Genomic DNA, 18,555 nt, shown 5'->3' on the forward strand with positions numbered 1-18,555 from the left:
ATGAATACCTGTATATGCATCCGACCCCGGACTCCCTGGTAGTCCAGTCAGTTAATGACAGGGAGCGGCACGGTCAACCGGCTTCGGCACCCAAGTCGAAGGACGCGAGGCGTATGGACCTGCTAGGCCGGAAGGTCTATTCGGCAGGAGGCCTGCAAATGAGGATTGCAAACCAGATGGTCCTCCTCGCCAGGTACGTCTTCGACATCCTGACGTCCCTGGCGAAATTTACCGAGCTCCTGCCGTCAGCCTCCCGTCAGGAGTTCACGGCCATGTTGGAGGAGGGAAGGAGGGCGTCTAGATCCTCCATCTCAGCCGCCCTTGACGCTGCGGACTCGGGTGCGAGGACCCTAGCCTCAGGGGTCACGATGCGGCGTATTGCCTGGCTGCAGTCGTCCACCCTGCCGCCGGAGGTCCAATATACGTTGCAGGACCTTCCCTTTGATACGAAAGGGCTGTTTTCTGACAAGACGGATTCTAGGATCCAAACTTTAAAGGACGGCCGTATCGCGATTCGCACGTTAGGCATGCATACGCCAGCGACGCAGCGTAGGCCGTTCCGTCCACAGCCCTCCCAACTGGCCTACCAGTCCCGGTATCGCCCGTACAACAGCCGACGTCCGGCCCAAAATCGCCGTCGTCTATCCGGCAACCGCCGCAACCAGGGCCAGGCCGCTTCGAAGGCCCCGCAGGGGGCTAAGCAGGCCTTTTGATGGGACGCTCGAGGACGGCCCATCACTCTCCCTACCGGATCCTTCCCTTCTGTTTTACAACCGCCTTTCCCGTTTCTTTTCGGCGTGGTCCCAATTAACATCAGACAACTGGGTGCTCCAAACAGTCCAGTCGGGATACCGCCTGCAATTTGTTTCGCCCCCGCCTTCCCACCCACCCTCCCTGTCCCTCTTCAGGGACCCCTCTCACGAGCAAGTCCTCTTACAGGAGGTCCAGACTCTGTTGAGCGTGGGTGCCATAGAAGCAGTGCCTCAGGACAGACGGGGCAGGGGATTCTACTCCCGTTATTTTCTCATCCCCAAGACGAGAGGCGGGCTGCGTCCTATCCTGGACCTTCGCGAGCTGAACAAGTACCTGCTCAAGCCCAAGTTTCGTATGGTCACTCTGGGGACCATCATTCCCTCTCTGGATCCGGGAGACTGGTTTGCCGCCCTCGACATGAAGGACGCGTACTTCCATGTCGCAATTTATCCTCCCCATCGTCGTTACCTCTGGTTTGTGGTCAACGACACTCACTACCAGTTCACCGTGTTGCCGTTCCGACTATCCACCGCCCCGAGGGTGTTTACCAAATGCATGGCGGTAGTCGCCGCAGCCCTCCGACGTAGTCAGATGCACGTTTACCCGTACCTCGACGACTGGCTGGTTCGAGGCCAGTCCCGGCAACTGGTGATGGATCAGATGTCAGAAATCACATCTCTCTTTCATCGGCTCAGTCTTCTCATCAACACCGAGAAGTCCACTTTGATTCCGACACAGCGGCTGGAGTTCATCGGAGCGGTTCTCGACTCCACAGTGGGCAGAGCCTGTCTCCCTCGCGCTCGGCACCAGACGATGGTTTCCATCATCCGGGACCTTGTCGCCTTCCCTACCACGACGGTGCGCCTGTGCCTCCGCCTCCTGGGCCACATGGCTTCGTGCACGTATGTCACCAAGTATGCGCGGCTCCGCCTTCGTCCGTTCCAGTCCTGGCTCGCATCGGTGTATCGGCCACTTCGGGACCCCATCGGCATGGTGGTCACGGTCACCAGGGCGACCCTTGAGTCTCTCAACTGGTGGCTCAACCCACAGGTCATGTGTGCCGGAGTTCCGTTCCACCCTCCTCGTCCGTCCGTCACTCTGACCACGGATGCCTCAGCACTCGGTTGGGGGGCCCACCTGGGCGATCTCCACACGCAGGGCCAGTGGTCGGTGCAGGAGCTCGCCCTCCACATCAATGTTCGCGAGCTGCGCGCCATCCGCCTGGCCTGTCGCACCTTCTGCACCCACCTGCAAGGCCGCTGCGCGACAGTGTTCACGGACAACACCACCGCGATGTTCTACGTGAACAAGCAGGGCGGAGCCCGCTCCTCCCCCCTGTGCAGGGAAGCGATGCTCCTGTGGGACTTCTGCGTCACCCACTCAATTCACCTGGAAGCATCCTTTCTTCCGGGAGTGCAGAACACGCTGGCCGACCATCTCAGCAGGTCGTTCCTCTCCCACGAGTGGTCCCTCCGTCCAGATGTCGCCCACACAATCTTCCGGAGGTGGGGGTTTCCCCAAGTCGACCTATTCGCCTCCAAGGAGAACAGGAAGTGCCACCTGTTTTGCTCGTTCCAGGGTCGCTCGCCGGGCTCCCTGTCGGACGCTTTCCTGTACCCCTGGACGGATCGCCTCCTCTACGCCTTCCCTCCGTTCCCGCTCGTGCACCGAGTGCTCCTGAAGCTTCGGAGGGACAGAGCTCACGTCATTCTGATCGCGCCGGCCTGGCCGAGGCAGCACTGGTACACCCTGCTGCTCGAGCTCTCCGTTCGGGAACCCATCCCCCTCCCGTTGTGGCCGGACCTCATCACCCAGGACTTCGGCAGACTCCGCCATCCCAACCTGCAGTCCCTCCATCTGTCAGCTTGGTACCTGAGTGGCTGACCCACGCGGAGAGGGGCTGTTCTGCAGCGGTCCAACAAGTCCTGCTCGAAAGCAGAAAGCCTTCCACTCGCTCCGCTTACCTAGCGAAGTGGAAGAGATTTGCTCTCTGGTGTGATCATCGAGGTCTTAATCCATTTCTGGTCACGGTGCCTACCATCCTGGACTACCTCTGGCACCTTAAGGAGCAAGGTCTGGCGGTCTCCTCCTTGAGAGTCCACCTGGCAGCGGTATCTGCCTTCCTTCCCTCCGTGGAAGGGCGGTCCATTTTCTCGAACCCGATGGTTTCCCGCTTTCTCAAAGGCCTGGACCGCTTGTACCCGCCAGTCCGGCGCCCGGCCCCGACCTGGGACTTGAATCTCGTCTTGGCCAAATTGATGGGTCCTCCGTTCGAGCCCTTAGCCACGTGCTCCCTGCTATACCTCTCTTGGAAGACGGCCTTCCTCGTCGCTATTACATCAGCGAGACGAGTCTCTGAACTTCGCGCTTTAACGGTCAACCCGCCATACACGGTCTTTCATGGGGACAAGGTGCAGCTTCGCCCTCACCCGGCCTTCCTCCCGAAGGTAGTGTCAGCTTTCCATCTCAACCAGGAGATCTTCCTCCCGGTGTTCTTCCCGAAGCCGCATGCCTCGCCTCGGGAACAGCAGCTGCATACCCTCGACGTCTGCAGAGCGCTCGCTTTCTACATCGAGCGGACGAAGCCCTTCCGGCGTTCGCCCCAGCTGTTTGTAGCGGTTGCTGACCGCATGAAGGGAGAGCCGATATCCTCTCAACGGATTTCCTCCTGGGTCACTGAGTGTATCAGGACCTGCTATGAGCTGGCTCGCGTTCCACCAGGCCGCGTGACTGCACACTTGACGAGGGCGCACGCCTCATCGGTTGCCTTCCTGGCCAACGTTCCGATCCAGGACATCTGTCGAGCGGCCACCTGGTCTTCGGTCCACACCTTCGCCTCCCATTACGCGTTGGTGCAGCAGTCTCGAGACGACGCAGCCTTCGGCTCCGCGGTATTAAACGCCGCCACGTCTCACTCCGACCCCACCGCCTAGGTAAGGCTTGGGAATCACCTAACTGGAATGCATAGGAGCAATCACTCGAAGAAGAAAAGACGGTTACTCACCTGTAGTAACTGTTGTTCTTCGAGATGTGTTGCTCCTATCCATTCCAGACCCGCCCTCCTTCCCCACTGTCGGAGTAGCCGGCAAGAAGGAACCGAGGAGCAGACGGGCCGGCTGGGGTTTATATTTAGCGCCATAGTGGCGCCACTCCAGGGGGCGCCAGCCGGCCCGCCGGTGTTGCTAGGGTAAAAAAGTTCCGAGATGCCGTGCACGCGCGGCGCGCACACCTAACTGGAATGGATTGGAGCAACACATCTCGAAGAACAACAGTTACTACAGGTGAGTAACCGTCTTTTAAAACTCATGACAGCAACCTGATTCGGGTGCTTTGGTCCACAATTCCTGCAAAGACCAGTTCGGTATATACAGTCATTGTTCTATTTTACACGATTTCTATTTCAGTATTACACTTTCAGAACAATACTAAATTATATAATTGAATATCGAACTACACAGTGAAAGTATGTAATAGAATAATAGCGATTGTAAATGTGGGCTTCTAGTCTCCCTGGCCATCTTAGTTCTTGTTAACCAATAGCAAAGTGGTTTTTATTTGGCCAGGGTTGGAAGGGCAAAGTAAAGTATCCAAGAAATGTGGTGAAAATAAGGGAAGGAAGGCCTTGCATGGGAGAGATGGTGTTGCTGAGCGAGAGCACTCTGTCACAAACAGTCCATGTTTGGCATTACTCAGCTCTTTTGTTCTAGGGTTGGTACTTCTAATGCTTGCAAGAGTATTGAAGAAGAATCTTTTCTAAAGAACACACATGCTATCACATTGTAATGCGTTTTCTCTGATCTTGTTTGAAATGCCCCTCATTCTTGCAGGATTACTTTGATATAGTGAAGAACCCCATGGACCTCTCTACCATCAAGAGGAAGCTAGACACAGGACAGTACCAGGAGCCCTGGCAATATGTGGATGATATCTGGCTCATGTTCAACAATGCCTGGCTCTATAACCGCAAGACATCCCGCGTGTATAAGTACTGCTCCAGACTGGCAGAGGTGTTTGAACAAGAAATTGATCCAGTTATGCAGAGCCTTGGTTATTGCTGTGGGAGAAAGGTAAGGAAGGGCAACTTCCTCTATAGACTTTTTCCCATCTCCATGTGTAATACATAATATGAAAGAGTATAGGAGCAGCAGTCAGTGGGAGCTGTTGATTTTCAGAAGTTCTGACACCCGTGCCACTTATTTAAATATTTAAGGCAAAAAAAAAAGTGTCAGTGAATCTGAGGCCGGTCAGCTGGCTCAGGCTCAGGCTATGGAGCTTAAAATAGCAGTGTTGATGTTCCCGCTCAGGCTTTGAGACCCACTCTCTTCACCAGGTTTCAGAGCCTGTGCTCCAGTCCAAGCAGGAATGTCTGCGCTGCTGTTTTTAGCCCTGTACCATGAGCCCAGGTCAGTTGAACTGGGCTCTGACACTTGCTGTCATGGGATTTTTTGCAGTGTTAGATATAACCTTAGACTCTAATTTTAGGTGTCTGTTTTAAAATCCTGGTCATAAAATGTCTAATACTACACAAACTGCTTAAAACACACATTTTTAATATAATGCACCAGAAGCAAGCTTGTGAGGATATGTATTAAGGCTTAATGTAGTTTGAAATAGGTACATCAGCTTTTCTGAGTGTTATAACAAAGTGATCTCTCTGTGGTATTATATAATTGACTCACCCAATCATAGAATGGGGAAGTAGAATCATAGATTATTAGGGTTGGAAGGGACCTCAGTAGATCATCTAGTCCAACCCCCTGCTCAAAGCAGGACCAATCCCCAAATGGCCCCCTCAAGGATTGAACTCACAACGCTGGGTTTAGCAGGCCAATGCTCAAACCACTGAGCTATCCCTCCCTCCATCATAATGGTCAGCCAGGGAGATAAGCGTCTCCTGCCCCCTGCCTTAACAGAACCTGTCAATTACCTTCAGGCGACCTGGCTTAACTCACATACCTCAAGAGCATAGTTTTCAGTGTAGATACGTAACTCCTTACAGGTCATCCAGACATCCCTCTTGCAATGATTAAGACAACAAGTGTGTACCTGGAGCTTGGTAGAGACCTCACATGCCACCCTTCGGCGCACTGTTCTGTAGACATGAGACTCTGGGGATCCCTATAAGCCCTATGCACCCCCTACGCCCTCTCCCAGTTGGTCCCAAGGGATGTCTGCACCATGGCTGGTCATACAAGAAGTCTGTGGCAGAATAGGTTATTGAATCCAAGTCTGGAGCTAGCGTCCTAGCCACTGGACCATCCTGTGCAACTGGGAGGCAAAGTGCTTCTCCACTCAAGCATGCTGCTGTGGGTGGATGCGGAGACAAACACAAGCAGAAGAGGGCTGCTGGTATAGATGAACGGGCCAGGTTTGCAAAGGCCAATGCTAATATTTAAATTACACATGGTTTATATGACCACAGTTTGTCCAATACTGATTTTTCACACGGCACTGACAGATGCACTGCTAAAAGTCAGGAACATTTTTGATGAGAGGTGCTTTTGGGGCATGTGTCACGATAATTACTAATAATTCATCCATTCTCATGTCTGCCACCAGCTGGGGGCTCCGACACACCTTCCACCAACCTCACCACAGCCACACCTGCTAGGCAGTCAGCAAGGGCGGGTGACTTCTCAATCCATTTGCTAATTGAGGATCAGGGTAGGATTCAGCCAGTGGGACGGGGAGGGGAACAGATGCAGATGGAAAAGTTTTGGGGTAAAGGGTTGAAGGCTGGACACAGGACTCCAACAGAGTTAGTCTCCAAACCCGCGTCCCACCACCAGCCAATCTGTTCTGTTATGAAGAGTTCCTGGAAAAGGTTCAGTCCTAAATCTCTTTTTCATGCTATTTTTAAGCCTCCCCAGCAGAGCCCCTGGCTGACTCACCCAAATACAACTGGGGGAGAGGGGCTTGTTTTTGCAAAGGTTCTGCATTTGTCCACAAGAGCACCCAGAGTGCCAGCCGCATTAGCTCCCTGTCCACTGAGGGGGAACATGACCCTCCGTCTGTCACGGGGTAGAGGCCAAGTGCATAAAGAAATGGCTAACTTGTAAATGACAGCTGAACACAACATTTTTATAGTGTTAACATTCAATATAGAGTCTCATATTGTACTGTTCAGATCTGTGAACAGAATGGTGCAATCTTAGTAATCCAAATGATCTTCACTGTACGGGTCATACCCACTTCTCAGGGAGCGCCAGAGGAAACATGCATGAATACTAAGAAGATAATTTCTCTTTCTGCAGTTGGAGTTCTCGCCACAGACTTTGTGTTGCTATGGCAAACAGCTATGCACAATCCCTCGAGATGCCACTTACTACAGTTACCAGAACAGGTAAGTAAAACTGGTTACAGCATGCATCACCAATCAATCTATGGGCAGAGGCGTGCCCATATATGTATGCACCCTTCATACATGTGTATACCTTCATGTCACATTCTAAATGTCTGGAAACATCCGGAACAGCTTACATTGTGTATTAACAAGCTGCCATTCTGCAAAAAAGCTTGTTGCATCCTTTGCTCTTACTCCTTTGTCTTCAAAAAACTTTTGGCATTCAGTAGATTTTTATCCTGTAGTCAGATTTTGTTTCCATCCGTATATTATGCTATAATAAATTATATCGCTCTTCCTCCTTGCCAAACAGTACACAACAATCCTTAGCAGATAAGTTAGTAACTTTCTCTTATGCAGTGAACTTCTGATCATATTCAGCAAGTAACTGGTTCTCTATGCTATTGTTATGAAGAATTTTGCAGTGAATAATGTAGCTGTCTTTGACACATACTTCATTAATTATTCAAATCTTGCTGGGGGAATTAGTGCTTTTCTCATCACAAGTCCCCTGGAGTGAATTGTTGCGTTTCTGTGACTGTCAGCAACAATATAAAATACTGTCACTTCCAAAATGCTCTTCCTGGCTAATATGTTTGACCTGCAGTTTATTATAGGATTAAAACCTATTTGACTTCCCAGGGAGGGTTTCTTGCTAGATATTTCTTATCCTGGAAGAACACTGTGCTTAACATTCAGGGATGGCAGCCCTTGGTTTGTTACTAAACACTTCAGACTAAACAGAGGGATGGAGATATCTTCCAGTTATGCCACCTTTTATTCAGTATGGTTCTTGCTTTGTGTTCTCCAATCTGGCACTTTCCAAAGAAATAAGTCTTTCATCCTGAAGCCAGCCAGATCTTTCAGGAGAGGAAGTGTATTCAGCCTGTAGGGGTGGAAAGAAGCATTGAGAATCTACGGAACAGTGGTTGCATCCAGCCCTCTTTTACTGCAGGAAGAGGGTTGCTGCAATGCATCAAGGGAGGTTTTTATGGGTGGGAATGGAGGAGTGGGGAAAAGAGGTCATAGTGTCTTATAAAAAGAAATTTGAATCTGGATTTTAAGTAGTTTTATATGCAAGAACATTTCATGCCATGAGTCAATAGTTTCTCCTCACGTGCCATCCTTTGGTGAGCACTAAATGAACCAGAAGAAATCTTCTTCCTAAACTTGCTTCCATAACTTGAGTATCATTCACTTCTGATCTTTAAATAAATGTGTGTGTAATATAAACTGTGTGTGTGTGTGTGTATATATATATTTTAAGTAAAATCATGATTCAGCTTCCATCTGTAATGGAGGGAGCTCAGAGAGGATAAAGTGACCTCTTTAACTTTACAGATCCCATAGTGTTGGTTTGTGTTGCAACAGTTTATCATAAAGCAACTTGTTTTATTTTTCTTTGTTTCTTTTGTTTTTAGATGTTTTGTGCACTCCAATTCAAATGATTAGCAATGGAGAAACTGTAGTTTCAATAGACTTTTGAGGGGTGGGGAACAGATCCTTGAATAAAACACTCTAGTTTCATTCAAATGCAAATAAATACCACAGAATGGTTTCATTTTGTTGATATCTAAAGTATTTTGTGTCTTAAAATTGGGGTATGGCAATACTGTGTGAATCTAGAGCCGTATGAATGCAATTAATACCTTTCAGATAACTGTTTTACATATAATTTGACAGATCCTAAAACAAATGGATGATGGTTTTGAGGACTGATTACTGTCCCTTTAAATTGATGAAAGTGAGAATCTTGTAGCTTATTGCAAGCCATGGGATCCACTTCAGTGAGGAGAGAATTCTGTGGCCCTTCAGTCTGAGTGTTTTTTTTAAGGTGGAAGATTCCCCCTTCCAGTCATCTCTTAGTAGATGCTCTTGCAGACAGAATTGCTATCCTGATATAGTTGCCAGAGTAGCAATCCTTCCTTCCTTCCTTCCACCCTGTTCCCTTTCCTCATTTTGATTCTTTGCTTTATATGGCGTTGCTTTTTAAAATGAAGAGGGTACGGGTGTGCTAAAATGTAATACTCTTTTGTTTTATTTGCTATAATCATTTGCTGCTTGTGATCCCATTTGAGATTTAATGCTAATCTGTGCTTTGCCTTGGCTTTCTGCTTTGTGTTGTCTTGTCCTGCTTTTGTGTTTTTTGTTTTTGTCCTACAATCCCCATTTCTTTGTTTGTTCGTGTGTGTGTTATTTTTTATTTCTCCTTCATGCTTGTCGTTGTCTGCACTTGGCTTTGATTGCAAAAAAACCAAACCAAAAAACCAAACCAACCAAACACAAACTGTGGGGCCCATAAATCTACATCATTGAATATCCCTGTCGCCGTTGATGACCTGCTCTCTGCTCCCGCCCCCTCCTTGGCCTGCTGTGATTGGTGGCTCCGTTGCTTGGCTTGGGCTGTGTTGTGTGGACGGAACAGTTCACCCAAATATGGCCTTCTTGCTGACAGGTATCATTTCTGTGAGAAGTGCTTCAACGAAATCCAGGGGGAGAGCGTTTCTCTGGGGGATGACCCATCACAACCTCAAACGTGAGTAGCCATATATCTGCCTGGGATAGTTATTTATATATTTTTATTGTTGTGATTTCTGATCTATAGCATGATCTAAAATGCACTCTCAAAGGTTAGGAAACACCTAGGCAGTAAAGCGGATTGCTTTAATCTTACTTCATCAGTTGGACCAAATACTGAGTGGCGGGGAGTTTAAAAATCTGGATTTTATTTTAAGTGTGGGTGGGGACACCTGTCTTTCAAATCCTGGACAATACTAAGAGGTCAGGATATATCTTTGTGTGAAAATTGGCAGTTTTTTAAAGGGTAAGGTGCATAGCAACATCCTTCTAGATCTCAGCTGAATCTGTGCCCTTCTGCTTTAGGGAGAGTTTTTCTGTTCACTCTTGTCTTGTCCTCTGCCTAAAACTACAAGCAAGAACAACTGTTTTGCCATTGAGCTATTTAACACCCTCTTTGTTAGAGCACCATCTTATAATCATGTAAGGCAGAGGTGGGCAAACTACGGCCCGGGAGCCACATCCGGCCCTCCAGACATTTTAATCTGGCCCCCGAGCTCCCACTGGGAAGAGGAGGTCTGGGGCTTGCCCCGCTCCAGTGCTTCAGCCGAGGAGTGGGATTGGGGTCTTGCCCCACTCCGCACAGCTCCCAGAAGCAGCGGCACGTCCCCAGCCCGGCTCCTATGCCCCCACCCCAAGCACCACGCCCACGGCTCCCATTGGCCAGGAACCACAGCCAATGGGAGCTGCAGGGGCAGCACCTGCAGACAGAGGAGCATGCAGAATGGCCTGGCCGTGCCTCTGCATAGGAGCCAGAGAGGGGACATGCTGCTGTTTTTGGGAGCTACTTGAGGTAAGCGCTGCCCGGAGCCTGCCCCCTGACCCTCTCCCGTGTCCCAACCTCTTACCCCAGCCCTGATCCCCCTCCCACCCACCAAATCTCTTGGTCCCAGCCCAGAGTACCTTCCTGCACCCCCTCAACCCCTCATCCTCATCCCTAGCCTCATCCCAGAGCCATCACCCATTCCTGCACCCCAACCCCCATTTTTGTGAGCATTAATGACCCACCATACAATTTCCATACCCAGATGTGGTCCTTGAGCCAAAAAGTTTACCCACCCCTGATGGGCAGACATTTTGGAGAGCTTGACATGGATTTAATTGTTTTTTCTATAGTAATAGTAGTGGAAGTGGTGCTCTGACAACTGCTAGGACATAGTTTGCTTCCTCATGGCTTACAACAGAGAATTTCAGTGAGGAAGGAAACCAATAATATGGGCAGATGAGTGCAGAGGAGTTAGTTTGCAGATTAGGGTAGGTATTGGACTCTCCAGGGAAACTCCTTAGGGCAAGGTGTTGGGTAGATTCTATAGGGGGAAAGAGGGAGGAAATTCAGAAAATTCTGAATCTGGGTGATTGGAAACTGGCATATAGGAAGGAAGTTACAAGATGCCTTCGACTGGAAGCAAAGGTTATCAAAAGCACAAAATGGCCAAATCTTGGTCACAGTAAGGGATATGCTACTATCTAGAATAGCTGCTGAGGGATCATTTATACCTAGGATTGACAAGTGCTCCCACAGCAATTTTCTTTGGGGCAGAGAGAAGTGGGTGTTGTGGCCTTGGTATGCTAGTCAGCATTTCCAATAGTGTCCCTAGAATCAAAGGTCGCAGTTTACTCATGTTAAACAGTTTTATAATCTGAGATCTGTAAGACTTCTAGAACATATGAACTGCCAATCGGCAATGTATAAACCACATTGCACATAAATTAGGCAAGTGAATAGCACAATTTGCAACAATGTCAGGTAGAATGAAGAAAGGCGGCCCTTTGGTGAGTGCTGCTTAATTTCTGTACACCAAATTTTGTACTATAATTCCAAATACAAATAGTTGAACTGTATTAATTATTAAATTTAACTAGTAAATGGTGTTGAAATGTCTATTGACAGTAGTAAAATGAAGAAAATTCCTAATTTGTGGTGTACTTCTCTTCTGCCCCCCCTGGGGCCACCTCCCCCCCCCCCCCCCAAAAAAAAAGTGGTTACTACATGGTGAATTTGAAAGTCTCCTCCTTCAAATGAGTCAGTAGTTAAATTTTTGGTATGTCACTACCCCTTGTTTCATATTGATTTTGGTGCAGACTGTAAACTCGTAGGCCCCATTACCTTGAGTCCAATCTTCTCACTCTGACAGCATGTTTTTAGAAGGAAAGGGTTGGGAGAGAATATTAACAAAACCAGAACTTTTTGATGTGTGAGATGAGGAATAGCATGCAACTTCTGAGATGATAGGGAGGGTTGGCCCTTTTATATAAATCTCATATTTGTGGGGAAGGATGACTGCAAAACCCAGGCTGAACCCTGAAATAAAGGGGGTAGGAAAGGGAAGCACTCCCATACAACTTGGACTGATTCTCTGTTCCTGTGATAACTTCAGTGCAAGCTTCTCTCCACACGCTCAATCCCTCCAAATCACACAGCTCTACTTACTGTCATTTAGTGTAGTTTTAGATATTGATAGTTCAAAGCTGTTCAGTTCTTTGAGCCAATGTTACTATGCCATAAACCATATCCCAGATATGCATGGCTGGGACCCCATCACCAAAAGACTCATAAAGGTTGGAGGGATTTTTCTGTTAAATGTGGAAAAAGATAGTCAAGATTAAGTGAAAAGCGGTACAACTGGGTACCAGGGCCAGGCTGCAGGGGGAAGCAGAAGTTTCTTTTTGAGGTGTTTCTCCAGGAGGAGGCTATTAGAACTGGTTCATTGTGGGAAGGTCTGAATAATCCAGGTTGTTTTGAAAATAGAGTATTCCCTACATAATCATAGCTTATACCAGTTTTTCCATAGATCCTTGTAGGAACACTCTCTCATAGAGGAAAGATGTTTCATAAACTAACCCAAAATTAATTTTTAAAAGGCTTTCGAAAAGTGAAATATAAAACTAATGAGCTCCAAATTGAGATAGCTATATGCCATTCCAGGGTGTGCATTTAGACTACTGGTGCACTTCTCAGGTTCAAATCTACCTGAGGCGTGCACTAGTAATCTCATTTCTGGGAGGAGCAAATGTCTGTACAAGTCACTCTCCAATAGAACAGCATCCTTGCCGCAGGGCAGGAGCAAGCACATACTTTGTGCTCAGCCATCTCATTATGAACTCTTTTTTACTCCTATCCTCACAGCATCGTAAACACTTAAGAAATCCAGTTACAGTGAATGTGCCTGGGCGTGCTCGAGATGCGGGAAATTAGTATACTGTGAATGCTGATCTTATGTCACAACTAAGTTTTTATCACCTGTCTCTTTCTCCTTAGTACGATAAACAAAGAACAGTTTTCTAAGAGGAAAAATGATACACTAGATCCTGAACTGTAAGTAATACTCTGGCAACTCAACTTACTTATTTTTAAATCTATATCTCCATTCACCTTGTTCCCCCCCCCCCCCCCCCCGTGAAAAAAGCCATCACTTCATAGTTTTCTTAGCTTAATGCTGCTCCATTAATTGGCCAGCAGGGGCTGGTGTGCAAGCACCAAGTTTTGCATTCTGTCCTGAGACTTCAGATAGTCTCAGATCTTCCTGAGAAAATGAGATCTTGAAGTTATGGGCTGCTGGAGTTGCAGAGTCCATTTCACTCTTCTTGGATTCTGATGTTTGATAGCACAGCTATCTGCATGCAGTTTTCTGTTTGAAGTTCTTTCTTTTGGTGTAGTGCGGGGTGGCGGCCAAACGTACTGACCCTGTGAGCCTCATACAACAATCTTCAGAAGTTTGAGAGCCATGGCACACCTGATGGGGCTTGAGGCTTAAGCTCTGTGAGAGGTGCCTCCAGGGCCGCCCAGAGGATTTAGGAGGCCTGGGGCAGAGCCGGGTCTTCGGTGGCAATTCAGCGGCGGGTCCCTCTCGGAGAGAAGGACCTGCCGCTGAATTGCCGCCGAAGAATGAAGCGGCAGCGGTAGAGCAGCCTAAGTGCCGCCAATCTCGGCTTTTTTTTCTTTTTTTCTCTTTTTTTTTTTTTCCCCGCTGCTTGCGGCGCTTGTACTCACCAGGTGGCGCTCCAAGGCTTCACCAGCACTTCAGTGGCGGGTCCTTCACTTGCTCCGAGTCTTCTGCAGCACTGAAGGACCCGCTGCCGAAGACCCGGAGCGAGTGAAGGGCCTGCCACGGAAGTACCGCTGAAAACCTGGAGTGGCTCGCGGGGCCCGGGACAAATTGCCCCACCTGCCGCTTTCTCCCCACCCCCACCCCCCGGCGGCCCTGGGTGCCTCATGGGGCTCGGGGCTTCAACACCGCTCCTGCTGAAGCCCTGAGCCCCGGCAGGTGCACCCTGTGGGGCTAAAGCCCTGTGACCCACTTCCTCACAGGGCAGAAGTCCCTGCAAGGCAGAGGGCCAAACCCCTCTTTCTTCCTCCCCCCCACGCCCCCCAGTAGGTGGAGAATGGGAGGTAAATAGGGCGGGGAGGCTCAGTGAGCCACACTTCAATGGTAAAAGAGCTGAATGTGGCTCACGAGCCACAGTTTGGCCACCCCCAGTATAGTGTATGGAGAAGTCAAAATTAGTTCAGATCATTCTGCAGCATTTTTCTGCTCTTGGTTTCTGTAATCTTCCTACTTTGCAGGCAGCTATACCAGGAGGACATGGTATGTTAAATTATACAGAGTGGCTGCTATTCTATCCTTCTTGCTGGAGAAAGAGTAGTGGACATTCAGGTGCTGGAGCCTGTGGTGCTTCCCCTACATCTCACCAATGCTTTATCATCTTTTAGCCCCTTAATCCAGTCCATAATTCCAGCACCCACATTGCAACTGCTAAAATTATGTCTTAATTCATAATGAATAGGTCAGAGGGGCTCATGCCTATCCTGGGATCAGTCAGTGTTGCTTTTCAATTTGGGAAGGGTCATGGAAGGAAAGAATGGAAATATGGCTCATAACTCTATCCCGTCCATCATTGTAGTAGTGCCGCTGCAGTCCAACGGGTAAAATTCAGAGGCTGCTTCTGATCCCAGGCACCTAGCACAAATGACACCGGTCCACCCTTAAATCTCTGAACTCTCAAGGAATAGGGTCTGTGTCTCCCTTTGACTCTGTGTGTTAGGGAAGGCATGAGGTACGAATCTTAGTACACATTTATCTTTGAAACGTTAGCTTAAGTAACCCTGTAATTAGTGTAGTTGGTTTAATGTGCTCTCCACCCTTATTTTCTGACATACAGGTTTGTTGAATGTATAGAGTGTGGGAGAAAAATGCACCAGATCTGTGTGCTTCATAACGAAATAATCTGGCCATCTGGGTGAGTTTCTTGCAGTTTTTGCTCCCTTTCTTAAATAGATGACATTTGGTTGCTGTACAGATGTTGTGTATATACCTACATTTGGGGGGGGGGGTGTATATATATGAAAGCCTATGTCTAAAAAAAACTTGACCCAATGGGAGACATTCCATTAGCTGTTAACATTTTAAACAATATCCATGCCAATGTCAAGTAAACTTAAATATTGGATGATGTCTTGATTTAAAATGTTCTGCATTTCTTACCGTTGCTGATCACTATGATACCTTTTATGTAAAAGAACTTTTAGATATTAGTTCAGTGAAGTTAAGATTGTCCTTGACCAGGAGTGCTGATGGCATAATTACTAATTGCCATTGCTTTATATTGGTCTGAGTTCCTTACTCTTTGGGATATGTGTTTCTGTGTAATATAAACTTCAGTTTAAACATTTTGGCATCACTGGAGAATTTAACTGTCAGACTGCATCTTGACCCCAACTACGAGCAGTTTACATCTTGAAAGGCAAAGGTCTAAACCTCCATTTGTATCTTGGCTGGACTTGCTATAGATCTTTCTTAATCAGGAAACTCAAAAGTACAAGAGACTTCAGTAAACTTAAATGTTATTAGTATTTCCTAGTTATAGTGATTAAGATAACAAATGATCAATTATAATTCTGTGGTAAGTAAATTTCTGTAAAAAGAACTCAAGTAGTTTTGTGCTGATTGCACAATTTGGGGATTTGCCATCTTGATACTCCTATTCCTCCTTTTATAAGGGTGGTTGGCCCTTCACTTCTTGGGGAAGAATCCTAGGGTTGTCCAGAATCTTTGTGTACTAGGATCCTAGAATTTTCTATATTCCCATCAGACCATTAGGTTTTCTAACCAAGATCCTGTCTCCATCAGTGGTAATGGTTTCAGAGGAATAAACCCATATTGTAAAGATCAACTGTGTTCATGGTCTGTTTCTTCTATTCTGTCTTGAAAAGCTCCAAATGTTAAGATGACAGTAACTTTCCACTGGTAGAGTTACTGCCATTCTCGTCCTCCTGTCCTGTTTTTTATCCAATATTTTCAGTGTGGCTGTTCCCTAGTCTTGTACATCTGGTAGAATGTTTTGTTCCTGATGTTTCAAACCTATGTTATGAATCTTACTTTGAGTACCTTAGCAGCATTAGGTATGGGGTTATTCATTCCTTTTTCTCGTTTCCACTTCAGCTTTGTGTGTGATGGCTGCTTAAAGAAAACAGGACGAACCAGAAAAGAGAACAAATTCTCTGCTAAAAGTAAGTCGTCCTGATACTTGTTTAGAGAACATTTCAGGTGTATTAGATAAGTTTTTAACAAATGTATTGGGGGAGAGAGGGGGAACTTTTTCTTTTCCCTCTTGTATTTTTTTTAGCATTTTAAGCTTTTACTTAAATTCTGGGGTTCCATGAGTTTTGGGATAGAGATGGGAAGATAATTTCAGCCAGACACTTCCCTAGTATTTATTCAAAATGCACACATCCAACTTACTAATCCGTGATGGGTTTACAATGGCAGGTGTTGGGCCCATGCTCAAAAGGGGGCCTGGCCCACTCCGCTTGTGCTGCGCATGGAGCAGCTGGCTCCTCTCTATCCCCCAGCTCACCACCGTTCACTCCTATCAGCCTGCCAGCCAGGGCATCTCTTTGCCACTGGTCCTGCCTGCTGGCTCCTCCCCACCCTCAGCCCCTCTTCCCCGCCCATTGCTTGCTCCTTTCGGCCAGCTGAGGGCTCCTCTCTGCCTCCCGTCACCAGCCAGCAGCCACCAGTGTAGGCGGGGACAGAGGGGAGCCCGCAGCCACTCCAGTCTAGTGACCGTCCACTTTGGGCTCCCCTGGGCTGGGCCCGTCTCTCCCTGCTGCTTTGTGGAAGCGTCGGGCTGGGGAAGTTGGAGGCTGCTTCACCCCCACCCCCTTTGCCCATGCAAGGAAATGTTTCCTCCACTGTGAGCGCCATCAACACCAGGTGGGTAGGGGTGGGTGGGGCCTCAGGGCATGGGGCAGCTCTGTGCTCCCGAGCATCAGCTGTCCTGACTCCTAGCACTGTGCTGGGAGGGGGGGATCCCCACTCTGCACTGGTGAGCCAGGGCATGGGGGAGTGGGTGGGGCCAGGCACTGGGCAGTAGGGGGAGGTTTGTGTGTTTTGGGGTGCTAGGTGGTGGGGGTCTGTGTGCATGCTGTGAGGAAGGGTACTGGGCAGTGTGAGTGTGGAGATCTGTGCATGTTGGGATGCTGGGCAGTGTGGGGTACTGGGCATTTGTAGTGGGACTGAGTGCGGGAAGGGGTGCTGGGTAAGGATAGTGATGTGCAGGGCACTGTGTATTTGGGGGGGGGGTGCTGCGGGGCGGTTGTGTGATGCAGTGTGGACCCACCCCCACGGGGAAGGGGCACACTGGCAGCACAGGACTGGGTGGGCCAGTATGCATCTGGCAACTGTCAATTTGTAAACAGTGCCCTCACGCTGGATGGAGTGGTGTTGCCCACGCCATGCCTTGCCCCTGGCCAGCCCCTTGCTCCAAGGCCTGACCTCCCCATGCCATGTTCCATTGCCCCTGTAGGGGCCCACAAATATGTTTGGTGCCAGGCCAACAAAAGAGTAATCCGACCCTGTTACTAATGTATTGGTTTTAGGGGACTGTTAATGTGGGATACAGAGCCTTTTACCCCAGTCACTAATATTACTAGTGTTGAGGAGTGGCTCCTGTATGATTGCTGTTTTGCTTAAATGTGAAGACAGTACATTCAAGTCATCCCCACAGCTGGCACCTCTAGAGGTCTTCACAGAGCAGACTATTTGGTTTGACCACAGAAACAAAACTACTCTTTCTCACTACTAGAGGTGGCTTCTCCTTGGGCAGGATTGATATCAGGATGAAGGCAATGTGTAGGAAGCTTGTACTGTCATTGTCTGTTCTTTAGACAAAGCGATGATTTTTAAAGCTTTTCAGTCTGACACCTTTCACTCAGCTTTAAAATGCATTTAAAAAGTTGAGTAAATAGTTGCATTTCATTTTGCTCATTCATAAAAACAGCCCAAACAAAACTTGACTGACACTGGGGTGTTAGACCTTTTATACTGTGCAATTACTATCTTTGCAGTGAGCTTTTCTGACAATGGGGGCAAGGAGGCGATTTAGAGAACTGAATTGTCTTGAAATGTTGAAAAAATAGTGGGTTTGCATTTTAGCCATACCAGAGCTTTTCTCTTCAACTGCATTCGCATAAAATGGAAACCAAACCACTTTGAGACTAGTGCTTCAAATTAGACCATCTGTATGCTTTTTCCATAATCCAAGCATCCTGGATTTACTGAGAGGAATAGGAGGGCTGCTTCCAATTTTGTTCAATTAGCTGGGGTTTCCAATTACTTACATGCAAATTTTACTCACGATACTATTGTATAGTGGGGATTTTCAGGAATGTGCCAAATGTGAAAGTTGGAGGCTGTGGACAAGAAACTGTTAATATTACAGGAGTGTCTACAGGCTCAAAAAAAGATTGGGGCCTCATTGTTCTAGGGTTCTTACTTGCATGAACTTCCGGTTTCAGATATTCCTTCAGATGCCTATATACTTGCTCTTCCTTTGTTTAGGTTTTGTTTGAAAGGAGAGATGACTGTAATCCTTGTGGATAT

General features: G+C 47.9%; 1 protein-coding gene across 2 annotated transcripts in view; it reads left to right on the forward strand.

The window, feature by feature from the left end:
- Positions 1 to 18,555, forward strand: part of LOC120372915 (histone acetyltransferase p300-like) — a 123,187-nt gene that overhangs the window by 89,394 nt on the left and 15,238 nt on the right. For both annotated transcript variants that reach the window (XM_039490472.1, XM_039490465.1), the window contains exons 18-23: positions 4,581 to 4,820; positions 7,008 to 7,096; positions 9,552 to 9,632; positions 12,933 to 12,989; positions 14,834 to 14,911; positions 16,114 to 16,181. In XM_039490472.1, coding sequence (XP_039346406.1) covers positions 4,581 to 4,820; positions 7,008 to 7,096; positions 9,552 to 9,632; positions 12,933 to 12,989; positions 14,834 to 14,911; positions 16,114 to 16,181 — 613 coding nt within the window. The remainder of the gene's footprint in view (positions 1 to 4,580; positions 4,821 to 7,007; positions 7,097 to 9,551; positions 9,633 to 12,932; positions 12,990 to 14,833; positions 14,912 to 16,113; positions 16,182 to 18,555) is intronic.

The sequence above is a fragment of the Mauremys reevesii genome, linkage group 1 (assembly GCF_016161935.1).
Source record: "Mauremys reevesii isolate NIE-2019 linkage group 1, ASM1616193v1, whole genome shotgun sequence".
NCBI lineage: Eukaryota > Metazoa > Chordata > Testudines > Geoemydidae > Mauremys > Mauremys reevesii.